Below are 16,433 nucleotides of genomic sequence, written 5' to 3' on the forward strand. Positions count from 1 at the left end.
CCACTCCTTACCAACTCAAAAAGTTTGCCCACCCCTGAGCTACACTCTACCACTGCCAGAGAACTCCCTCGTGAGCACCCCCCTCTCCCCACCAGGTGACAAGGCATCTGGCTGGGGGCCAGCAGAGGCATGTGGGGCAGGACTGAGGGCAGGCACCATGGCAGCTCCTGCTTTCCAGGACTAGGGAAGGTGTCTGGGGACCCTGGGCCAGGGACCAGGGTCCTTCCAGCAAGAAGGCACACTTTGTGGGTCCCTCCTCCTGCAGCATGGCCATGGCCTTGAATGGCCCTGAGATGGCCCAGAGGAAGCCCTTGCAGGCCAAAGCTGGTAGCACCAGGCCCCACACCCTCCGTTTTTCCCTAACCCCCATACTAACCCTGGGAGGCTCCTCCCTTCCATGCACACTGGAAGAAGCCTTGGCCCGTGGCTTGTTGGCATTGTGGGCCTCCATCTGGCTGGAAGAAGGTTAGGAATGTGGCTCGAAGGGCAAATAGGCACTGTTGAGCGATTGCTTTTCTGCAGACTTAGAAACAAATCGGGCCAGATGACAGGGGTCTCTGGAGATTGGCTACAGCTAGGTAGCCACCTACTGAACTTGGGTGATGGCGAACCTTTTGAGCTCGGCGTGTCAGCATTTTGAAAAATCCTAACTTAACTCTGGTGCCGTGTCACATATAGAAATTTTTTGATATTTGCAACCATAGTAAAACAAAGATTTATATTTTTGATATTTATTTTATATATTTAAATGCCATTTAACAAAGAAAAATCAACCAAAAAAATGAGTTCGCGTGTCACCTCTGACACGCGTGTCATAGGTTTGCCATCACTGGCCTAGACAGTGACTCCTAGGGCTTTGACACACATGGAGTTGAAATTAGACACTGTCACCTCATTAAACAGCTCATCAACCTGCAAAGAAAGCCAGAATGGGACACCAGGGACACCAAGTGATATCTGGAGTGGCAGAAGTGATGTGCCAAGACATAAGTATGGCCTCTGGGCCAGGAAGACTTGTGTCTAAACCCTCCGCCCCCTTCACCTGTCAGCTTTGGACCTGAACCCCAGTGTCTGCAGCTGTAGAGGGGATGACTGTTTCCCTCATTAAAGCGTTAAAGGCTTAAATCCATGTTAACATTCCTATTAAGTGCTCCTCCCATTGCCAATAGCTGGTGCTGAGAGGTAGTTGGCCCACACCAGTTGTCCCTGGGCCCTCTGGTGGTGGGTGAAATCACTGCATCCCCCTTAAGCCCCCCTCCACTGTGTGGAACAACTGCAAGGGCAAGTGCTCAGTTCTATCCAGCTCCCCACCACCCCACGGTGATTTTCTAGAAATAATAACACTGGGCAGAAAATCAAGTGCGAAGGCAAGAGGCTTCTCCCAGCAGCAGCCTGGCTGGTTGGGCAATCTGGCCTGGCCTCGAACCAGACACTGCAGGGCCTCTGCAGACCAGAGCCAGAGTCACAGCCAGGGGCCAAGGAGCCACACAAGGGCAGGCACTTACTTGGCTAAGGTCCTCCCTCATCACCTGGGTGAAGCAGGTCATGGCCAGGTCTACCAGGTTGTGCCTCCAGGCCAGCTCCAACATCACATTCGGGGAAGCAGGTTGTAGCAGGTGAAGGGAGAGGCTGCGAAGCACTCCTGCTCGCCCTCCTCCGGGAACCACTGCAGCAACTTCTCAGCCATCTTGGTGTTGACTCTGCAGGGTGCTGCATGGCGTCCTGCAACTGAGGCAGATGCACAGCTTGGCCACCCTGCCTTTCTGGGCTGACAGGGTACAGGAGCAGTGCCAAGCTCCAGGAAGGCCCAGCCCTCATCCCCGTAGGAGTCCCTGAGCTCAATGGTTAGAGCATTGGCCCACAGACTGAAAGGTCCTGGGTTTGAGTCCGGTCAAGGGCGTGTACCTCTGTTGCAGGCTTGATTCCTGGTCGGGTTATGTGCGGGAGGTAACTAACTGATGTGGCTCTCTCACACTGATGTTTCTCTGTCTCTCCCCCTCCCTTCCATTCTTTCTAAAATCAACGGGGATGCCCTAGCTGGTTTGGCTCAGTGGATAGAGCATCGGCCTGTGGACTGAAGGGTCCTGGGTTCAATTCCGGTTGAAAGCACATGCCTGGGTTGCAGGCTCGATCCCCAGTAGCGGGTGTGCAGGAGGCAGCTAATCAATGACTCTCTCTCATCATTGATGTTTCTATCTCTCCCACTCCCTTCCTCTCTGAAATCAACAAAAATATATTTAAAAAAATCAATGGGAAAAATATCCTCGGGTGAAAATGATCCAAATAAAAAAAATAAATATAAAAAATTTAAAAAGGGGCTTAGGGACAGTAAGTAGTCTATCTGAGAGAGTTACAGCTGTGTTTAAACAAGACTCTTGGTGAAAACACCAACTGACTATGGAAGAGCTGGAACACTGCTCTGGTGCACTGAACATCCCCCATGTTTTCATGCCTCTGCCTTTGAAGACGCTGGTTATTTTCCCTTTTGTATCTGTCTTCTTCTCAGGCTCATTCACAACCTTATCCCGGTGCCTAGCATGTTAAATAATTTACTAGGAAAGAAGTTACTTGTTTTAGGCAGTCAGATTTAGTTCATCTGAAGATATATTTAAGAAAATGTATTTTAAACTTACCAGCAAGCTTTTCCTAGCTCAGAGAGAGAGCTTTGTAAGTGAGGGCCTATGAAGAATGATGACACCAAGGTCTTTTACAGAACTTACTTAAAATTCTAGGACTAGAGGTCAATGGGGGGAAAAGAAGACATATGTAATCTATACTAATGAAAGAGTAATATGCTAATTAGTTTTTTATATAGTGATGACTTGCTTTTCCAAGGAAGCCCTATTCAAATTCATTTAACATTTGGTCACTCACCATGCCACTGTTGTCAAAGGCTCACCCTCCCACACACGCATGGTGAACAGGTGGTTACTTTCCTCAATCCTATGTAAGAAAGAGCTGATATGCTAATTAGACCAAACAGCTGAACGACCTTCCAGATGTCCTTCTGGAGGACCTTCCAGACAAAGCCGGGGCTGCGAGGGCCAAGCCTCTTTTTTTTTTTTTAATACATATTTTATTGATTTTTTACAGAGAGGCAGGGAGAGGGATAGAGAGTTAGAAACATCGAGAGAGATCGAGAAGGTCATCATCACAGAGGCATTAACAACATCTTCAGCAAGCCTGTAAGGAGCAGGGCTCCTGACCCAGGCAGGAATGCAATTGAATGTGAATGTTCCCCTGAATGGCTGTAGAAGAGAAGCAGTATTGGACAGGTTATGAATTAGCCACAGATGATTAGAAATGAGTATTAGTGAGTGGTAATAGTGACTAAACTATCTGGATTCTGAACTACTTTACTTCAATAAAATGTTCCAGTTTTGGGTCAATGAAAAAAAAAGTTTTACATAGATATACAACAATTTTAGGACATAATGAAACTATTGTTTGTCTCAGTATATCCAAAGCCATTTCACAAAATGAGATTGGCTACAAACACATACTGGGCTGTGGGTAGTGTCACCTTTCAGAGTGACTTCCCAGGGGCCTCTACAGCAGACACAGGTGCTCAGGAACTGTTTTCAGTTCAAGCTCAAGCTACTCCTTAGAGTTCTGCCTTCCCCACTCACATGTAAAAGGCTGCAAACACCAACCTCTTTCTTTAATGATAAATAATGACCAACATCTAGATCAGGGGTCCTCAAACTACGGCCCGCGGGCCACATGCAAATACAAATATTGTATTTGTTCCCGTTTTGTTTTTTTACTTCAAAATAAGATATGTGCAGTGTGCATAGGAATTTGTTCATAGTTTTTTTTTAAACTATAGTCAGGCCCTCCAACGGTCTGAGGGACAGTGAACTGGCCCCCTGTTTAAAAAGTTTGAGGACCCCTGATCTAGATGATTGGCTCAACCCAGCTGCATGTGAAACTCATCTGGTAAGAAATGCCAAAGTCCCACCCTCACCTCTTAGAGATTCTGATTTAACATGAGGTAGATGCCTGCGTAGGTGTTTTTAAAGTCCAGTCTGGCCTGAGAAGCACTGGTTAAGACTAGTGACGCCCTGGCCGATTTGGCTCAGTGGATAGAGCGTCGGCCTGCGGACTGAAGGGTCCCGGGTTCGATTCCAGTCAAGGGCATGTACCTTGGTTGTGGGCACATCCCCAGTAGGGGATGTGTAGGAGACAGCTGATCGATATTTCTCTCTCATTGATGTTTCTAGCTCTCTGTCCCTCTCCCTTCCTCTCTGTAAAAAAAATCAATAAAATATATTTTAAAAAAAAGACTAGTGACCACCTTGCTCCTATAATTTGCATAGATTGCCTTAGAAGACTCTGTATCTATTAAGAACATCATCTAAGAGATATGCTACAGAATCAAACCTTAAGGGAACATGTTTATAAGTTCTCTGTGAATTGAGCTGTGCCATATTCCAGAACTCTTACAAACCAGCAGCTGCTTTTTGATATACCTGGGAGAAAATTCCCTAGGGCTCATAAATGAATTTCTAGGCCACCGAATGGTTTAGCCATTCCTCTTCTGAATCAAGGTGTCATCAGTTCTCAGCCCTTTAGCATTTTTCCATTCTCAGATATCACACACAGCAACAACCTTCCAACTCAGATATCAGAATTTTTTTAAAAGTTCAAAAAGTACAGATGGCGGGGGGATCATGGGGGGATAAGGACACATATGTAATACCTTATTCAATAGAGAAATTTTAAAAAATTCAAGAAGTACAAATAATATAAGAAAAAATATTTCTGCAGAACCAGCCCTCCTCTCAAAACCAGTATGACAGGAATAAATAAAGCTAATAAATTGTTCCCATCTTAAACTGAAATGGAAGGAATGCTGTGTTACAAGGCACTACATGTAAAAGTGCAGTTTCTGCTCTAGGTGCATGCCTAAAAAGGTGACTGTAGACTAAAAATGTCCATACACTGGTTTCTATTTTCCCACTGGCCATTATAAAACTACTGTTTTTCTCCGGGGAGAAATCTGGCCTGAGAATTTTCACATGCAACAAACTGAAATTGAAATCAGAAAAATATTAATATTCTTGGAATGCGATTCACAAATGTACAGTGTCTAGAATTATTTCTCTATGCACGGCATGGGAATGAAGATCTGGAGAAAAAACAAGCTTAAATGAAGAGTATGGATGTTTTATCAGTCACTAGTTTATATTTCCCCCTTCCTAATAGTGTACAACTATTGAAGTCACCCTAGGGTAAGGATCACAAGATACAGAAGGGGAAATTTAGGGCTGGATGCAGGTTTTGGAGTTAGGAAGCTTGGGACAGAAATGTATGTGCATCTCTAGTCAGTCTAGTTCAGTGGTCGGCAAACCGTGGCTCTCGAGCCACATGCGGCTCTTTGGCCCCTTGAGTGTGGCTCTTCCACAAAATACCACGTTTGGGCGCGCACGTACAGTGTGATTGAAACTTCGTGGCCCATGCGCAGAAGTCGGTTTTGGGCCTGGGCGAGTCTATTTTGAAGAAGTGGCGTTAGAAGAAGTGGGGGTACGTTCGCTGAGGTCGACCCCTCAGATTGAGGACGTTTTTAGCAAAGGCCAGCTTAGGAGTACCCTAATTAAGTTAATAACAATGTACCTACCTATATAGTTTAAGTTGAAAAAATTTGGCTCTCAAAAGAAATTTCAATCGTTGTACTGTTGATATTTGGCTCTGTTGACTAATGAGTTTGCCGACCACTGGTCTGGTTCAGCGATTTTCAACCGGTGTCCCCACAAGAATTTTTAAAACATGCAACCCCCGACCAGTCAGGGGCACTGACTTCTTTTCCCTTAGATTGTAAACAAAATATAAAATAAAATAAAATAACAGCCAATACAACAACCGTCCCGTGTGGATGAATCAAAGTTATACCTACTTTGTTGTCAGGTCGGCAAAAATATATCTATTTTGAATGTGCCGCAGAATTTTAGTAATTAATTTGAGCCACCCGATGGAAAGGGCTGAACATCGCACTGGCACGAGGCCTGCCAGCGGGTTTCGGGTCCCACCCCCGGAGCCCCCAGAGAGGCCGCCCGGACGCCCCGGCCCCGCCCCTCCGCCGGGGGGACCGCATTTCCGCGAGCAGCACACCTGGCGGTCCGCGTCCCCGGCCGCCGCGACCCGATGCCGAGCCGCCCGCCGCAGCCGACGGGAGTCGGCGCCGTCCCCACCGGGGTCAGTCGAACCGGGGGCTGGTCAGCGGCGCCCCCAGGTCCTCAGGGAGACGGGGTGGGGGGTGGGGGGCGCGGCTGACAGGCGGACGCGCGGCCTGCCCGAGAGCCCGCCGGTCCCCGCAGAAGCCGGTCCTCACCTGGAAGTGCTCCCGGAGCGGACGGGGAGGACCTGCGCGAGGAAGGGCGCGGGGCAGAGGCGGCGGCGGCTCCTGTCGCGCGAGCAGCCCCGTGGACGGGCGGTCGGGCAGACGCGCAGACAGACGGGTGGGAAGTGCGGGGGCGGCGGCGCAGGCGCACTGGCTCCGGCCGCCGCAGGAGTTCCATCCGCCGCCGGCGGTGGCGGCACCCCTGCGCCCCTCCGCCGAGGGTCCGCGCAAAGTAGTCCGCGCAAAGTAGTCCGCGTGTGGTCGCGCTTCCCACACCCCGAGACCCGGCGAGCGCGGGGAGGTGGCGCCGGGGCCGGGCCATGCTCTTGCTGCGGGTGAGCCTGGGCGCCAGACCGGGTGTGGGCTGCCCTCAGCAAGTTCGGGGGGTGATGGGGTTTTCAGGAGAGGTAAACTGAGTCACCGGTCGCCCTTGCCTAGGGCCTTGCATCTCTACATAAATTCTACCTCAACTTCTGGGCAGTTGGGTTCAGGGACACTTTTCAGAAAGTTGATTTCAGAGAGGAAGGGAGCGAAATAGAAACATCAATGAAGACTCATCGTTGGGCTGCCTCCTGCATCTGCACACTGGGGATCGAGCCCGCAACCCGGCATGTGCTCTGGCCGGAATCGAACTGTGACCTCCTGGTTCCCAGGTCGATGCTCAATCACTGAGCAACACCGGCCGGCAGGTTCAGGGACAATTTCTAAAATTCAGTCAAAGATATGCCCAAAGCCAAAAGGCGGCTTCCAAGTGTGTGTGTGTGTGACAGATGTGTTCCTGCCCCAGGCCCAGCACCTGCTCTTTTAGGAAGCATCCTTCATGGCTGATAGGATTTCTAGAGAATACTGTGTCAGAATATCAGTGTGAAGAGTCTGCAAAGATCGCATCTAGCAGCAGATGACCAACTGAGGGTCGCCTGGCTTGCTTGTGGTTGCACAAGAATACATAATAGTGGCAGGTCCATAACTAGAAGCCGCACCTTTGCCCAGCCGCCAGTTGATTTCAGAGGGACCATTTGAACATGCGTTCTGAATGCGGATGGCTCAGCTGCATAAAAGATGTTTGCCAGGGAAGGGGACGCCTTTGGCATTCTGCGTTGGCACCCCCCCAGAGTGAGCGCTATCGTTCTTGAATGCTTCAGGTTGCTCACTGGCTATTTTCTACCATGAACACCACGGCGATGATGCGATTATCTGCACAATAGCTTTACAGTCTAGTAGCCAAAAATGTTAGAGAATAGACTGTTCACTTTCAGATTAAAATGGTTTTCCCTGTGGTACCTCTGCAGACTGCCCTTTCAGCATCCGTGTAGCCCCATCACCTAAAAATAGTCGATTTTTGCAGTCGTAGGGCTCATCTTGTTTGTTTTCCATCTCCCAGGGATCACCGTCCTTTGTTTTCTGATAACCAGTGTCTTAAGACCAGTAATTTGTTCCATGTATTTTGTTCCTTTGGTTGTTTCAGACAGGAGGGACAACTGGGCCCCTTACTCATCTCGGCTGAAAGCAGAAGTCTCCAACTTTGTTTCTTGTCTTCCTGTCCAAATAGTAGTGTAAAAACACTGACTGCCAACGTTTTCAACAGAGCATTGCCAAGTGCCAGGACGTTGCCTACATGATCCCAGTTGGTTCTCACAACCATGTTTTCTTAACCTCAGCTCCATTTGACAGCTAAAAAGTAAGGCCCAGATTTTTGCTGGTTCAGACTCCAGACAGGCCTGTCAGTTCTTCAGCCATGTGTAGCTTGTAGGCCCGAAGTTCTCAACGTCTCACTGCAGAGTTGTTAAGGGAGGTGCCTGGCCACAGAGCATCTTTGGTTCCTTACTCCTTGAAGAAAAGTTCACACTTGCAGCCTGGCTTTTGAGGTGTCTATGCCCCCATCCACCTGTGTGCTGGCCATGTCAGGCACGCATATGTGCCTGGGTCTCATCCAGCCACCAGACAGATGAGACAGGCAGGGAGATGGCCTCCAGGCAGGGAAGCAGTCAGAGAGGTGCCAGTGGCCAGAGTCGCCTGGGCTTTCTGATCCCGAGTCTAGGCCTCCTTCCTCGGATTCACGATCACACACGGCTGGCAGGGAGGTGACAATGAGGTCCATGACCCAGGGGTCAAGGTGCCCAGCCCTCACCAAATTTGAAGATTCTGTGATTCTAGTTCTCTCCTCTCCTGTGGGTCAGCTTCTTAGACCACTTTCCAAGAAACTCTCAGCTTCCAGATATAATACTTCAGAAAACATGAATCTTTACTTACTGATATCCTTCCATGAAATCAGCAAGTCTGCCACAGTCCTTGGTGCCCAGCATGATCAGGAACCTGGGGCATAGCCCAGCCAGAACCAAGGACCTCAATGGCTGGTTTGGAAGAAGAACCTGAGAGCCCCAGCTCTGTCTAAGATGCTGAATGACCAGGGAAGTGACCTCCCCTTTGAGAAATGAATTTCCACAAGGAGGGGCTGGGGTAGGAGTGGTGGTATAAGATGACATCAAAGATCCCTTCTGGCTATGATGTTCTGTCATTCTCCATTTCAGGAGGGATCCACAGTTGTGGGAGAAAGGTGGAAGTTGAAGGAAAGGCAGGGGAAATCAGGATGATTTGGTATCCAATGCGTGTTCATTTATTTTACACTTACAAAAGAAATCACCCACCCTCTGCCCTATCCCCCCCAAACAGTCTCTTTTTACAAACATTTAAAAATTAAAACCAAATGAAGATAGACAAGTTAATTTCAGTACAATTATTTTTCAATGTAGCTGTCATAATTAGAGTTTAAATTTTTTCCTACAAGTAACCAATGTTCAAGTGACTTATAGGGAAATCCTGATTATTGGCCAAAAGGAAAATTCCGTATTACAAGTTAGCAAATTCTAGTACAAAAATAGTCTTTGTGTTGGAATAGTCTTTCCTTTTACATAGGTCTCGGTCAGTCTACTGACTGCATAATACACTAATACATCTCAGGGCTCTCTCTTCACAAATGGCTCATTCGTCATAGCTGAAGCAGCACGGCACCTGCAGTGGCAGGGGCTAGTGTCCACCTCTGGACCGTGCTGAAGACGGTCGGTCTCGGTGTGCCTCTCTGATCCCAGGGCAGCAGGGCGGAGCCCCAGCCCCTGCTCGGCGTGGGGGTCCTGGAGAGAGGGACGAGTTGCCAGCAGAGCTGCCTCCTTCCACGGGAGCAGCAACAGACCACCTCCTGCCAGTGTCTCCTTGTCCTACTATAGCCCGACGAGGTGAGAGGTGGCCCTGCCCTGGCTGCAGCTGGGGCAGATGTGGGCAGGCTACTTGTCCCTTAGGATGTCGAGCTGTTCCTGACATTCGGTGAAGAGACGCTGGAAGCGGAGGTTCTGCCCGATGACTGGCAGCAGTTCCTTCAGTAGCTCCCTCTTCCGTAGACCCTGTGGGCACAGAAATGACGGCTCAGTGCAAGTGTCAGTGAGGAGACCTAGACTGTGGGTGGTTTCCTGGCCTAACAGAGACCCTTGTGCCTGCCCATCTGATGCCTAGGGACCCCTTGGAGAAACCAGAGATGGATGAGAAAAATATCTCTGCACGCTAAGAAGCCCTGGGAGAGCTGAAAGGCTGACCTGGGCGTGTGGGGTGGGTGGCAGGGTGCAGGGAAAGGACACAGTGCAAGGATACTGCAGAGAAAACCAGGGTGGGTCTGTGCCCCCTAAGTCTGCTGGCACAGTCACCACTAGCCTTCAACTGCACTGTTCAGTGACCACAGTAGCTTGGCCTTCCAGAGGAGGATGCAAGTAGAATATCAGGGTAGAGGGACAGGTAGATGGCCACCTGAGGTGGGCTGCTCCCTCATGCATATGCTCTCCAGGGGTCTGAGGTCAAGCCCAGGGGTGAGGTGGCACCTGGGAGTCAATGACTGGCTTTGGTTTTACAGTCCTGGGGGAGGGTCTGCCCTTGGCTCTTGCCCACACCTCCTCCATGCCCAGGTGCACTGGCACCAAGGTCTGCCTGGACGCTTTGCAACATGCACTGCCAGGCAGGGTCTCCACTGTACAGAACCCCGAGGAGCACAGCTGCTGCAAAGGGAAAACCACTAACCAAAAATATTGACCATTAGAAGAGAAGGTCCAAATGTTAAAGCAGCATGGTAACAACACAAAGAATTACAGAAAAGAACAAAGTGTAGGGATTAAGTTTGAGCAATACAGTGGTTAAAGGAGATGGAATTAGCAGGAGAATGGACCCTGCTGAAGACCGAGTCAAGTGGGTCAGATGGAAGAGCAGCCAGTGCTCGAGCAGGGAGGCCTGCAGAGGGGAAACTGTAAGGGAAGGACTGTAAGACAAAGTAAGGGCAGATGAAGTATGGAAATGGGCCCAACATCTACATGAGTCCCATAGGAGAGAGACACAAAAGAGAGAAGGAAATATTTGAAGAAATAATATGGATAGATTTCACACAATTAAAGAAAAAGGAACTGTCTTAGGTTGAAAGGCTTCATTGAGTGCTGATGTATATAAAAAAAAGGTATTTTAGATACATTAGAATGAAATACACAGAATCTATGGATATCAAACACAAAAAAATTCTGAAAAGTTTTAAAAAACAAGAGCATATCACTACAAAGGAAGAGATACCAAGAGGCACAATAAAGTAGTATTTTTTTTTTTTTTAATAAAGTAGTATTTTAAATATACTGGGGAAAAACTCAATCTACTTTTTCATCCAGCCAAACAGTTATTCATGTAAGAGGATGTAATAAAAAATAATCTTAGGCTTGTAAGACCTCAGAATGTTTACCACAGTAAAGATCCACCCTGAAAAAGTTCTAGAAAGTACTCAAAATTAAGAAGAAATAAATAGAGATGATGCTAAAAGAGATATGAAAAGTAATGTGATCAACCTCTTGCTAAAGTTTATGTTGGTCTTAAAAAAAAAAAGTGTGTGCTTTACAATTATCAAAGTAGAGTTTGAAACAAAAACATCTTTGGAAAAAGAGAAAGTCAGGAGAGAGGGACAAAACTACGCTTACAGGGAGATTTTAATACACACTCCATTAGGGATGTGTCCAGAAAGGTAATTCAGGTAATTCAAACCAAACATTCCGTAAACATGACCATTAGGACATTAAGGCACTCAGAACTAGAGAACACAAATTCTTCTTTGGCACACATGGAAATATGAAAAACTGCTCTAAAAGCAAACCTCAACAAAATAACAGATCTCATGTAGATTGTGAATTGGCTTGGGCCAAATCCATCCTACCTATTTGTTTACATATTATGCTACAACGCAGAGTTGAGTAGTTGTAAGCGATCATATGGATTTGCAAAGCCTGAAATGTTTATTCTCTGGTCTCTAATAAAAAAAGTTTGGGCTTGGCTGGTGTGGCTCTGTGGCTGAGCTTCAACCTATGAACCAGGAAGTCAAGGTTCAATTCCTGGTCAGGGCACATGTCTGGGTTGTGGGCTTGATCCCCAGTGTGGGGTGTTCAGGAGGCAGCTGATGACAATTCTCTTTTATCATTGATGTTTCTATCTCTCTCTTCCTCTCTGAAATCAATTAAAAAAAAAATCACTAAGAAATTAAAAAAACCAAAAAAAAAAAAAAATTAAATTAAAACCTGAAAAACTCTATTTAAGAAAATGAAAGGATATCAAATAAACTGCTATTAGCAAAGTAAAAATGTCAGATGGTCTATAGCACCAGGGCCAAGCTACAAGAGGATCTACCTTCTGGCCTGAAGGCTGGTTTCAATACCAACAGCCATCAAGTATCATCTCCTACCCAGGGCTCAGGAATAGGTGATGCTCCTCACTGTTTCAGGCGGCAGCCTGGAAACAGCTCATCACCCTCTCTCTGGCCAATGACACAGGTCCTACAATAAAGACCTTTGCAGAGGGGGCTTCCAATAGGCCCTGGCTGAAGAGACAGTGGTGAGCACAGAGCTCAGGCACCTGAAAGATGGCTGCTTAGTGCCTCAACCCTCTGTTTCCACCTCCCTCCTATGCACACTGAGTCATGATCCTTGAGGGAAAGAAGCCTGGATCTTTGGAGGCATACTAGCAGCTCATATCACAAAGAGTAATTTCCCTAATATATAAGAATTCCCACAAAGCAATTTCTAGAAATTTTGTCATGGATTTGCCCACGCACTATGAGCAGACCAGCTATTTTAAGCAGTTTACAGGAAAAGCAAGTGGGACCACACTGACAGTGCTTCTAGGAAGGAAGCCACAGACTCTCCTGGGCAAATCCCTAATAAGGCATCCTACTTAGAGATAGCAAAAACCACCAGCCGGGAGGAGGAGGCAGGGAGAGTGCATGGCCGTGAATCAGTGGCCTGTCTGTGCTCCCTTCTGCCTGACCACACTAGCCTAGAAGGCTTACCTTCAGGCTGAGACAGAGAACTGTGACGTAGAGCTCTTGCTGACATTTTGCCCTAAGGCTCCCAGAGTGAAGCCCCACAGGAGTGGTTGGTTGGGCACTGGCCTACCTGTCTCCCACCTCAGCAGATAGCCCATCAGGCTGCCTAGAGGTGAGGTGTTCTTATAGGGAATTCAGAAAAACCTTTCCCACCGAGAAAGGGGACAAAGCTGGACAAAGAGAAACAGACCTCAGAGAGCTCAAGTGCTAGTGGATTGAGCTGGAGTGTGGAGAAGGTAAAAATCCAGAGAGAAACACCTTTGCCTTGGGAACACTTATTTTTTTATTTTATTTTAATTGATTTCAGAGAAGAAGGGAGAGGGAGGGAGGAAGAGAGAGAGAGAGAGAGAGAGAGAGAGAGAAACATCAATGATGAGAATCATTGATTGGTTGCCTCCTGCACACCTCACGGGGATTGAGCCCACAACCCGGGCATGTGCCCCAACCGGGAATCGAACCTGGGACCCTTCAGTCCGCAGGCCAACGCTCTATCCACTGAGCCAAACTGGCTAGGGCTTGGGAACACTCATTGATGAGGAAGAGGCTGAGCAGAGCATCTATTAGACTTGAGGGCTTAGGGGGACCAAAGCAGGGGCATAGGACTCATGAAAAGTGGGGTCCCTGATAAATCACCCTTCCTTTGTGCTAGTCTCCAAAGAAATGCACTCTAGAATAAGGGTAGACTGGTAGTAAACCAGTCCGTGCACTAATTAGTACCCAGCTTTGAGTCCCCAGGTAGCCCAGAAGACTTCAATCCCTGAATTGGTTGAGGGAGCCTTGTAGGGCTAGGGCCAAGACCAAATAAAAGTGCTCTATTGAAGAAGATAACATTACTGAGGCTTCAAAACACTTCTACAAATAATCATTCAAATACCAAGTCTAGCAGACAGTCAAAACCAACCAGGCACATAAGGAGGTAAGACAATATAAATGAGAACTAGCAGAAATATTTATAGGAAATAGAAACAGATCTATAAGGGCTCCTCATAGTAGAACAATGCTCAAGTAGATAAAAGACTAAAATGAAAATATGGGGAGAACTGCAACTATAAAAATAATATAACAGATTCCAAAGAGAGGATATTATATTTCTCATGATGGAGAAAATGGAATATAATCAAAGAGAACCTAGGAAAATACACAGAATGAATGAAAGACATAGACTTAGAGCTTTGTGAAACTTCAAAACACCAAGTAAGGGTCGATCCTAAAATAATTTACAAAACAATGGAAATCAGATTCCTGGCAGTTTTTAGCAACAATAGTGGATGATGAAAGTCTGTGGCATAGCATAATACCTTCAAAGCTCTAAGATTTTATTAGCCAACCAAATTAAGATCTATTGTAACATAATAAAAAGGGAGTTCTAGCTGGTTTGGCTCAATGGGTAGAGTGTTGGCCTGTGGACTGAAAGGTCCCGGGTTCGAATCCAGTCAAGGGCACATGCCTGGGTTGTGGGCTCGATCCCCAGTGCGGGGCATGCAGGAGGCAGCTGATCAATGGTTCTTTCTCAATTTTGGTATTTCTCTCTCTCCCTCTCCCCTCCTCTCTGAAATCAATAAAAAATATTTTTTTAAAAAGGGAATAAAAAGTAGAGGAGGCCAAGTATACACCAAGGTCTTAGAACCTCGTGAGACTGACTCTCCCACTGCCATTCTGCTCAGCTGTTCCTCTTATGCTGCAAGACGCCCAACCCCAACCTCAGGGCCTTTATACTTGCTGTTTCCTCTGCCTGGATATTCTTTCCCCAAATATCTGTGGGGCTTCATCTCTCACCTTTTCCGATTTCTGCTCAGTCAATTAGGTCTTCCTTGATCACCCAATATATAAAATTGCATCCTGCCAGTACTCCCTACCCCCTGCCCTATATATATTTTTTCCATGGCACCCACCCCCACCCAACACTTTGTATGTACTTGTTCACTTGTTTTGAATCTGCCTCTCTCCACAAGAATGAAGATCATAAAGGTGGGGCCCCTGTCAGCCTTAGTCACTGCTGCCTGCCCTGTGCCTAGACTATGCCTGGCCAGAGAAGGTGCTCCATCAGTCTTTGCTCAGTGACTGAATGAAGCACTGAAGCTAACTCTTGGACCCACAACTTCTCCCATTCCTCACCAACCTGCTCCTTTTCCAATTCAATCAATACACTAGCCAAAAGAACCTTGAGCTGACCACTCGTTCATTTTTCTCTTTTCCTCACCTACTCCATATCCAACCACCCAAACACCAAGTCTTTTTTTGTTCTGCCTTCAAAACACATCTTGAATCTGTTTTCTTTTCCCTCTTGATAGCCATCATATTGATCCAAGTCACCTGCATCTATTGCCAGAACTTTTGAAAAAACAAAACAAAAAACCCCCACAAAAAACAAGCCCTGATCAGTTTTCTTTTCTTTTTTTTTAAAAAAAACGTATTTTTATTGAGTTCAGAGAGGAAGAGAGAGAGAGAGAGAGAGAGAGAGAGAGAGAGAGAGAGAGAGAGAGAAACATCAATGATGAGAGAGAACCATTGATTGGCTGCCTCCTGCACGCCCCACACTGGGGATGAAGCCTACAACCCGGGCATATGCCCTGACTGGGGATTGAACTGTGATGACTTCCTGGTTCATAGGTCAATGCTCAACCACTGTTTCACGCTGTCTGGCCTGACCAGTTTTCTATGTTAGTTCATGTCACCTCTGCTGACTGGTCTTCTATATCAGGTCACATCATCTCTGCTGATTGGTCTTCTATGTCAGCTCATATCACCTCTGCTGACTGGTCTTCCTGCTCACCTCTTTTGCCTAATCTCTTATCACCCTCTCTTCTGCCTATTATGTCCCAGTCACAGTGGCCTCGATGTACCAAGCCCTCTTTGCAGGTACTACCACCTCCCCCAGGAAACTCCCCCCAGGGTTCTGCAGAGCTGGCTCATCCTCCAAGTCCTCTTCTGAGGTCTTCCCTGTCACCCTTTCCCAGGCATGCTTGTCTGACTGATCTGCTCATTTCCTTCTAAGCATAATCCATGTCTAAACCTTTCTTGTTGACTAAATTGCCCACTGGCTTAGATCTGCCTCCTTACCAGACTGCAAGCTCCATGAGGGAGGGAAGGATCTTTCACCTTCATTCCTGAACAAACCCACAGCCCTGCGCAGGCAGCTTTCCTCAGCACAAGTGCATGGCTGAACCCCCTGAGGTCTCATGCTGAGGGCCCAGCTCTTGCTGGATTGTGCAGTGCAGGAATCTCACCTGCTCACTGATGCTGGGACCCAAGGCATTGTGCTATAGACATCTAATGAGGAAGAATTTCAAAGTACTTTGGCTTACTTTTTAAATTTCCACCTTCACTTTTCAAGAGAATTCTTGTGGCAAGAATGAAAGAAGCACCTACCACTACCGTTGACTCCCACTGGCTTCCAGTGGAGTAGTGAACCGGACCCAGTAAGTCCTTGCATATTTCTCGGAGTCGGTATTCAAACCCTAATTACAGAAAAAAAGAAAAGAACAAAAACAAAACAAAACAAAACAGAAATAGGAACACATTACAAAAAGAAATAAAAAATCAAGAATATGCTAAGTTGTTGGGTATATCAAAACAGACTGAACAAAGGCTTACTGTGTTGCCTATGATGGGCAAAATGCCTCTCGCATGCCTCTCAGTTTGGGGCACTGAGACCCATAATGACAGATTCTCACTCACTCACCTACTCCCTTGACAATGCATGCAGTG

General features: G+C 47.1%; 1 protein-coding gene and 1 long non-coding RNA gene across 6 annotated transcripts in view; both read right to left on the reverse strand.

The window, feature by feature from the left end:
• Positions 1-765: 765 nt before the first annotated feature.
• Positions 766-6,432, reverse strand: LOC106698967. The gene is made up of 3 exons (XR_001350380.2): positions 6,332-6,432; positions 1,506-1,728; positions 766-912 (listed from the first exon to the last, which is right to left on the reverse strand). It is a non-coding gene; the product is annotated as an uncharacterized LOC106698967 (long non-coding RNA).
• A 2,637-nt stretch (positions 6,433-9,069) lies between these two features.
• The window catches only part of LOC102434951 (protein HIRA), a 55,312-nt gene continuing 47,948 nt past the window's right edge, over positions 9,070-16,433 (reverse strand). For 4 of the 5 annotated variants that reach the window (XM_023763175.1, XM_023763174.1, XM_014465038.2 and 1 more), the window contains one exon: positions 9,070-9,735. In XM_023763175.1, the coding sequence (XP_023618943.1) occupies positions 9,365-9,735 (371 nt within the window). In that variant the 3' untranslated portion in view covers positions 9,070-9,364. Of the gene's footprint in view, positions 9,736-16,094; positions 16,184-16,433 lie in introns of all 5 variants that reach the window. The other variant, XM_014465039.2, reaches the window with a different exon arrangement.

Source organism: Myotis lucifugus, unplaced genomic scaffold (assembly GCF_000147115.1).
Source record: "Myotis lucifugus unplaced genomic scaffold, Myoluc2.0 scaffold_276, whole genome shotgun sequence".
NCBI lineage: Eukaryota > Metazoa > Chordata > Mammalia > Chiroptera > Vespertilionidae > Myotis > Myotis lucifugus.